The sequence below is a fragment of the Tupaia chinensis genome, unplaced genomic scaffold, assembly GCF_000334495.1.
Source record: "Tupaia chinensis unplaced genomic scaffold, TupChi_1.0 Scaffold000047_1, whole genome shotgun sequence".
NCBI classification, from domain to species: Eukaryota; Metazoa; Chordata; class Mammalia; order Scandentia; family Tupaiidae; genus Tupaia; species Tupaia belangeri.
In genome coordinates, this window is record NW_006159505.1 from 75,376 (window position 1) to 84,880 (window position 9,505).

General features: G+C 34.9%; 1 protein-coding gene across 1 annotated transcript; it reads left to right on the plus strand.

The window, feature by feature from the left end:
- Positions 1-4,993: 4,993 nt before the first annotated feature.
- On the plus strand, positions 4,994-8,908 carry LOC102469481 (olfactory receptor 51F2). The gene is made up of 2 exons (XM_006141106.1): positions 4,994-5,911; positions 8,837-8,908. The coding sequence occupies exons 1-2, from the start codon at positions 4,994-4,996 to the stop codon at positions 8,906-8,908; spliced, it is 990 nt and encodes a 329-aa protein (XP_006141168.1).
- The last annotated feature ends 597 nt before the right edge of the window (positions 8,909-9,505 follow it).

Below are 9,505 nucleotides of genomic sequence, written 5' to 3' on the forward strand. Positions count from 1 at the left end.
TCTTTCCCTTTCTCTGTCTGTATCTGTCTCTCTCTGGTGAGCGCAGGTGCCATATGGCAAAAACTTCCCCAAAAAATTATGAAGGAACATCTCAAATCCTTCCATATATATACATAAATTTATTAAAAAGATTTAATTAATGAAATCCATTGTCAATCATAGGAATAAACATTTTGTCATTCTAGGAAGATCGTGTAGTTATTGTTTTGATAAAACCATAATATGATGATAACTGATTTTCTTCCACAGCAGGATTTAATTCCTGACCTTTCCTTACAGAAGAGATGTCTAATACTAATACATTTTGAAAACCCTACTTCATATTCCCTCTTTTATCCTTTATCTTGATTCCTCAGACTTCTTAGAGCCTAGAGAAGAGCATGCTCCTTGTCTTCTAAAAGCCTTCAGACACTGATTCCAACTCATGTCTTAACTACACACACACATATCTTACCAATAAAAATTATATTCACTAGAGTTTGATCAACATGGAAGCGGAGAATAAGGTCATGCTAACCCTCCCCATTTTTCCAGTCTAGAGAGCACAGTGGTCTGTAGAACAAAACTAAAGGCAAGCTGATGATATGTGTTAGGACAGAAATCTTATTTTTTTGGGATGCTTGAGAGTATCCTTGGACTAGATGAAGAAACACTATGTTGGAAAATATCAAAGGCACTAATAAATTGAAAACGCAGATGTTATTTATTTCTCTGTAACCATGGGATACAGCAATCTGCTTTATGTTCTTTTAGTACAAATAAGGAATTAGACTAATTTAAGGAATGAAGCCCTCTGTCTTATAAATACACTGTGTTAATCTCTCTACAAATACAACTTATTTTTTTGAAAATAAGTGGTTATTTTTCATGTTAAGTGCACAAAGTAGGCAATACTTACTGAGAGAAATAATTAACACACAATAAAAGAATGATGAATTGAAACATGCACATGATATGCACATTAGCAACAGTGGCTGTTAACACTAATAGTGATTCCTGAAAATTAAATTGTTGATTCAAAGAAATTGATGTCTTAAATACTCAAATAATAAAAAAAATACTTAAGTACTTCATAGCATATAAATATGTTAGTTTAAACCTACAGCCCAACAATCCTTACTAATTTTTGTCAATTTAGTTAATTAAAAACAATCATTTTAATTAGGATTCTTTTTGCTGATGGTTAGACCGAATAATCTTCCTACACTATCTAGTAGTACTTCTTTGGAAAATTCCATGTTAACACCTTTTCTCCATTATTTTCTACTGTCGTTTTTTGCACTGACCTTCAGGAAGCCCATTATCTTACCAAATGTTAGATGTGCTTCAAATATTCCCCCAGTTTATAATTATCTTTTTGAATCTGTAGAATCATTTTTTAATCATAAAATAGTTCTTTGTATTTTAACAAAATGTATCAAGTTTTACCTCTATGGTTTATATCTGTGGTTTTATCATTGGAATATTTTTTCCCACTCCAGGATTATATCAATATTTATTTTCATCTTGTTCTAAATTGTAGGGTTTTTCTTTAAATTATACATGTTGAAGCATGAGGAATTCATTCGATCTATATTGTGGTGATATATTTCTTTTTCTCCAAATGATTAGTTTTCCTGATCCTTTTATTTAATAACTTGCCTTATTATTACTTATTTAAAGGTCTATCTTTATATAATTGTTACCCTGAGCCTCTTCTTATGCTTTTAATTCTGAGCTAGGGTTGTATTTGTTCCTAAATAGATACTAAATTCTTTCAATTATGTCAGCATCTAATACAATTTAGATATGATTTTATGTCGTGTGATTCTTTTAGTAATCAGAGCTAACCTTTCTATGTTGGTAAATGTTTCCATCAGTCCTTCTAGATGATGTATTTTTTCTTCTGGATATTTTTGTTTACTTCTTTCAGTGCTCAGTTTTCATTCACACAACATTGCCATATTACACATTATATTTTAGAGATGGTATGAAAGTTTTTTTTGAGACTTTTGATATCTCTTACTTTTCCTAGTGAAAGGAACAGGATTGGATTTTAGATTTTACTAAAAATTCTGTTGAAGTTAACTTATTGCTTTACACTCTGTATGTCTTGAACGAAATTTAAATCAGCTTTATTTTTATCAGTTTTATTGTTTTACCTTAAATGTCATAAAAGTAGACAATTCAAAGGTTACTAGTAAATTTAGTGTTAATTGCCACTAGTTTCAAATTTGGAAACATTTCCCTGTTATCCAAAATAATTCCCTAGTATTATTTTGCTATCAGTCTCACTCTCAGTCTCAGACAGAAATAAGCACTGATTATTAATTTCTTTCTTGTCTTTAAATAGTTCTCTTTTCCAGTTATTTTGTATAAATGGATCAGACAACATGCTATGTTTTACATCTGGCTTCTTTCACTCAGCATAATGTATGTGAAGTGCATCCATTTAGTAGCACATATCAGTAAAGTTTTCTTTTTCCATGGAAAAGCATTCTACTGTATAAGTATTTCACATTTTGTCCACCAATTAACTAAGTGATAGATATTTTAGCTGTTTTTAATTTGGGTATTATGAATAATGCTGTCACAAACATTCATGTACAAGTCTTATGTGTGCAGACACTTTCATTTCTCTTTGTTAGATTCCTATGAGCAGAATTTCTGGATCTTATGGTAAGTATATGTTTAAATTTTTAGGACTCTGCTAATCTGCTTTTAGTTTTGTTTGTTTGTTTTGAGAGTTTTTTTTGCTATAGGACGCATGCGCTCACCAGAAAGAGAGAGACAGAAAGTGAGAAATCAACCCCCAGGGGGGATGGCCATGCCACAATCCCTTCTCCTCCATTCTCCTCTCGGGATCTTGGGCATGCATGCACACATGCCTGGCATGAGTTTAAGCCACTGGGTCCTGGACTCAAACTGTGGTCGACTACATGGGAGTCCAGTGACATAGCCATTATACTAACTGCTGGTCTCGACAAAATTCTTTAGTGTAGGTGGAGATATACTGAGTGCCATCCAATATTTTGACTCAGTCCATCTCCATATCCCTTCAGCGAAGTTAATCACACAAAAAATTCTAGATTTACAGTAGCTATCAATTTTAGCATTGATATTCGTATTTGTTTGCTCCCTTTTTTCTCATATTAAATATATACAATTTTTGTCAATTACACCTAATAAACCTGGGAAAATTATACTAAAATAAAACAATACTCTCAATAATAGTATATTTTGGGAACCAGCAGTTAGCGTAATGACTATGTCGCTGGACTCCCATGTAGTCGACAGCAGGTCACGTCACGGACCCGGTGGCTTAAAACTCATGCCGGGCGCATGTGCATGTGTGCCCAAGATCCCGAGAGGAGAATGGAGGAGAAGGGATTGCGGCGTGACCATCCCCTCAGGGAGGGGGGTGATTTCTCGCTTTCTGTCTCTATGTCTCTCTGTCTGTCTGGCAAGCGCACACGCCCTATAACGAAAAACCTCTCCAAAAAAATAAATAAATAAATAAATAATAGTATATTTTTAGATATGCTTTTTTTTTGAGAGGTTTTTTCTAAGGCCTCGTGCTCTTGCCAGAAAGACAGAGACAGAGAGACAGAAAACAAGAAATCACCCCCCTGTTGATCTATGGAGCTACCATAGAACAATTAGTCAAAATGGGAAAATTGAATATATAGGTTCTGGCTCTAGAGACAACTGAATCTAAATACATTCATAATTTTTTGAGGCTCTAAAGTCTTTCATGCTCTGGTTGATGCTCAGTATTATCTCTTTCTCTTTTTATGAACTTCAACAATTCATACAAACTTCTAAACTATACTTAATGTATCTGTAACAAAAACTCCTACATCCTATGTTGGTCACAAGATTCAAATGCAATAATCTATGTGAAATATTTAGAACCATGTATAGGACATGGTTTTATTGACACATATTTTATATCTGAGTAATTCTCTAAGAGATCTAAGGCCATAGTAAGGCATATATGTAACATATATATCCAGGGTGTATATGTAACAACAACAAAAATCCTACTTTTTGTTTTATTGATATTTACCGCAACAGAAGTAAGTTGCACAGTAATTTTAAAAAGCACTATGGTAGTGTTGCAAACTAAGAATATCATCAATCTTTTAATTCAGAGGAACTGAATCATATCCTCTTAGTGAAGATGTATAATGAGGCTAGGATAAACTGGGGTGGATAAATAGGTAAATGTAGTCTCTGAAAATAAATCTTTTCCTGCTTACTAAATGGCTAAGTAAAACTTAGCATTTGAGTTTAATAATTCTAAAAGTATGTAGTCTTAATTGTGAACAAAAAGAATATTTCAGGAAGAGCAAATAAGTGTAAGTGAATTGGTGAGTACATATTGGTTATGTATTATAAGCAAGCAACTCAACTAAGCAAAGATTAGCTAAGAATATCCATTAATATCATGAGCCTATATTAATAAATATAAGACTATAATTCAGTTGAAGGATTAAAAAAATCAACCAAAATAGTTTATTAAAGTACAAGATGCTAAGAGATTAAAAAAAAAAGAGACAAGAACAAATAAAGCTTGGCTAAATACACTGAGGTTAAATTAAATATAATTAAATACCTTGCTTCAGTGATGAATCTCACAGACACAATATTGAGTAACAAATCAGACACAAACAATATATACAATACATGCTTTTACCGATATCGAGATTAAGATTAAAAAAGAAATAACTATGGTAATAGAAGTCAGAATAAAGTCAGAAACATGGTTACTATTGGAGAGGGTGTTGATGAGAGTGGGGCATTAGAAAGCCTTCTGGATTGTCGATAATGTTCTATCAGTTGATCTTGGAAGCAGCTGCATGGGTACAGATAGATGTCAAACTTCATTGACCTGCATTCTAAAGTTCTGTGCACTTTACTGAATGTACACTAAACTTCAACTAAAATAATTTACAATTCTAAATTTAGAAAGTCAAGATATTACAAGAGAATTCAGCTACCACAGAACAAAATGCCAATCTTCCATAACTATACTTCTCCCATTTTCCTCCTCACGGGAGTCCCTGGACTTGAATGGGCCCATACCTGGATCTCCATCCCCTTCTGCTGCCTCTATATAACTGCCCTTTCTGGGAACACCTTGATCCTGTTCGTGGTCCTCACTGAGCCAAGCCTCCATGAGCCCATGTACTATTTCCTCTCCATGCTGTCCACCACTGACTTGGGTCTATGCATCTCTACTCTGGGGACAGTGCTGGGAATATTCTGGCTCAATGTCCGGGAGATCAGCTTCAATGCTTGTTTATCACAGATGTTCTTTATTCACCTATTTACGTTCATGGAATCTTCAGTGCTCCTTGCTATGGCCTTTGATCGCTTTGTGGCCATTTCTAACCCCTTGAGGTATGCTACCATTCTAACTCATGCAAGGATAGCCCAGATTGGTTTGGCAGTCATTACCAGAGGAACTGTCATTCTGACACCACTTGTCCTGCTTCTTAAGCGTCTGTCATTCTGCCGAAGCCATGTGCTTCACCATTCCTATTGTTTCCACCCTGATGTGATGAAGCTCTCATGTTCAGACACAAAGATCAATAGTGCATTTGGACTAACTGCAATCATCTCCACTGCTGGAATCGACTCCATCTTCATTCTGCTCTCCTACATCCTCATCATTCGCTCAGTTCTCAGCATTGCATCCCCAGAAGAGAGGAAGAAGGCCTTCAGCACTTGCATCTCTCATATTACTGCAGTGGCCATATTCTACATCCCTTTGATCAGCCTGTCTTTCGTTCATAGGTTTGGGAAACATGCTCCTCCCTACGTGCCCACCCTCATAGCTAATCTGTACTTGCTCATCCCCCTTGTGATGAACCCCATCATCTACAGTGTGAAAACAAAGCAGATTCAGAAAGCTATACTCAAACTTGTTTGTCCCAAAGGAACTCATATTTAACAATTATTTATTTCAAAGTCAAAAAGTTTTATCACAAATTAAAGCTATAAAAACTCATGCAATCTTAAAGTGTCTCTTGCTGTTATGCCATTCAAATATCTCTACAATGTGGTTATCCTTTCTATAGCAATTTTATCTTTTCTATTACCAGAATACTAATTCAGATTCTCATTGCCTCTCAGCCACCCTTTTCCAATAAATAACTAACTACCATTTCTATGCTATTTCTGCTCAAAATAGTACCAATCATTTTGAGTTAATGTTTCAAATATCCATGTGTAATAAAATTTAAAAACAAATAAATTTTCTCTAATAAATTTGAAATTTTTTAAATAAAATTTGGAAACAAAGAGATAAATTTCTTTCCAATAGATAACTAACTACCATTTCTATGCTATTTCTGCTCAAAATAGTACCAATCATTTTGAGTTAATGTTTCAAATATCCATGTGTAATAAAATTTAAAAACAAATAAATAAATTTCTAATAAATTTGAAATTTTTTTAATAAAATTTGGAAACAAAGAAATAAATTTCTTTTGCATGTTTATTTCTCACACACCCAGTAAAAAAAGCAATGGTTCCTCTCTTTGATACATACAGTCTTTCACACAGGAGGTAAACTTTCCTTTGAAGTTTAATCTACTCATTTTTCTTCTCACATACTCTGCAGTCTAACATAACTGGTACACATCCTACTCCTTCATACAGATGCAGTGGGGTTAATGGCTTCACTGCTGACTCCACTTCACCTTCACCTACTCCTTACCTTAAAATTCTGCCTATAATTCAAGACTGTTCTTGAAATATCTTCCTCACTAAATTTTTCAGGATTACTCCAATGATATTTTAATTTTTTCTTTCCATAATTTGCCTTACCTAGTGCTTTGTCTGTATCTGTTTTGCCTTTATACATACCTGCATGAGTGTATATTAATTATTATAACTTCCATAAGGGTATAAATTCCATAAATAAAAAATGCCTTGATTTTCATTTAAGTCTCTGCAATACCTAGTAAAAATACCTCTCAGAGAGAGGACTCTGCTGATCATTGTTGAATTAAACTGTAGGTAATAAACTATGAATAGTTCATCCAAAAAAATCCTAGTGATAATGCCTTCAATTAAATGTTTGGCATCTATAACATAAGAAATTTCTTAATGGCACAAAGAGGTGTGGTATTATCTGTTGAAAATATTTTGTAGTTTTTTCAACAGTACTAGGGAGAAATGTTCACCTGTTTAAATATCCATTTAGTAAAATAAATAATAATGTGATTGACTGTATGGATGAAAATAAAATTTAAAAAAAAGAAAAGAAAAAAATTTAAAAATTTAAAAAAAAAGAAATTTCTGTTATAACAAACCCTAATTTTTCTATTTATTTTATCAAGCAAATGCTCATAGATCTGACTTTTCAAACAACATAGCTGGAAGGCTATTTTAGAGCCAGAGGTCAGCCATATAGGATCCAGCTGTCTGTGTATAGTGCTTAACCACTGCACTATGAGGCCAGCCCTCAGTTTTGTTTAAGAAGATTTTGCCATAGGGAACATGCACTTGCAGGAGAGAACGAGAGACAGTGAAAGGGAAAGTGAGAAATCATCTCCCTGGGAGGATGGCCATGCCACAATACCTCCTCCTCTATTCTTCTCTTGGGACTTTGGGCATGCATGCACACTTGCCCAGCATGAGTTTCAAGTCACCAGGTCTGGGACTTGAACTGTAGTCAACTACATGGGAGTCCAGTGATATAACCATTATGCCATCTGCTGCTCCCGACATTCAAGTTTTAATGGTGGAATCTCATCTGTGTTTTCTAAAGGTTGTTTATAAACTAAATATATAATAACTATGGCTTAAAGTCAAACACATGATTTTTTGAGGATATTATTAAAAATACATGCACTGGTACCAGTAGTTGGCATAATGACTATGTCGCTGGACTCCCATGTAGTCTACTGTGGTTTGAGTAGTTCTGGACCCAGTGGCTTAAACTCACGCTGGGCATGTATAAGTGCATGCCAAGATCCTGAGAGGAGAATGGAGGAGAAGGGACTGCAACGTGGAATCCTCCCCCACCCCCGGGGTGATTTCTCATTTTCTGTCTCTCTGTCTCTATCTGTCTTTCTGGCAAGTACACGTGCCCTATAGCAAAAACCTCTCCAAAACAAAAATATATACACTTAGCACAGCTATACAGTAGAATATTATTCAGCACTAAAGTGAGCAATCAAGCCACAAGAAAAAATACTGAGGAAACTTAAATTCTTATTACCAAGTGAAGACAAAACAATTTGAAAAGGCTACACAGTGTAGGATTTTATCTACATGACATTCTGGAAAAGGCGAAACTTTGAAGACATTAAAAAATTCAATGATTTCCAGGAATTTGAGAGAAGAGAGAGGTAAACAAGCAGATCACAAAGGATTATTTTGGAGCAGTGGAACCACTCTGTATGAGTCTATAATGAGAGATGAATGTCATTAAACATTTATCAAACCCATGGAACATACAATACCAATAGTGAATGTGAATGGAAGCTTTGGACTTTGGGTGATAATTATGTAAAAATGTTGGTTCATCCACTGTAACAAATCTACCACTCTATGGGGAATGGTGGTGGTGGGAGAAGCTGTGTGTATGAGGGGAATAAGGGTGTTTTTGCCCATTTTCTGTTGCTTAGTGACTGAATAGCTGAAACTAGGTAATTTATAAAGAATTTAACTTCTGGTTATAAAGGTATAAAGTAAAAGGATCACATGTGAAGAGGTTCTTCTTGTTGGTGAGTCTCTGCCGAGTCCTGAGGTGGCACAGGCATCACATGGCAAGGCAGAGCAAGTGTCTGTGTATCAGTATCCATATTTGTCTTAGCCCCCTTCTTATAAAACAAATCAGTTTCAGACTAGAGATAGACTGGAATTCCATCAGGATTCCATCACAGGGTCCCACCCTGATGGTTTAAGCTAATTCCAATTTCTCAAAGGCCTCACCTTTCAATACCATAGTCAAATTAAGTTTTCAGCCTCTTATTCCTGTCACAATTAAATTTTAACACATAATTCTTTTTTAGAGTTGTTTCGTTTTGCCATAGGGCATATGCACTTGCTGAAAAGAGACAGAGAGACACACATAAAGAGAGGGAAAGTGAAAAATCATCTCCCAGGGAGATAACTATACCACAATTCCTTCTCCATTCTCCTCTTGGTATTTTGAGCATGCACATACATGCACCTGGTGTGATTTTTAAGTCACTGGGTCCAGGACTTGAACCACAGTTGACAATGTGGGAAACCAACACCTTAGCCACTATGCCACCTGCTGGCCTCAACACATGAAATTTTTGAGGATACATTCAAACCATAGCAGAGAGGTATTTGGGGGTTCTGTACTTCTTTCTTAATTTTCCTGTAAACCTAAAATTTCTCTGACAAAGTCTATAAAATACACATCCTAGGGTCCTACTCCTAGAGTATTTTATTTTACTAGTTCTTGGATAAGGCCTAAGAATGTGTATTTATAATAAGATCCTCATATGTAGATAATAGTCAATTATAGAACTGTAAT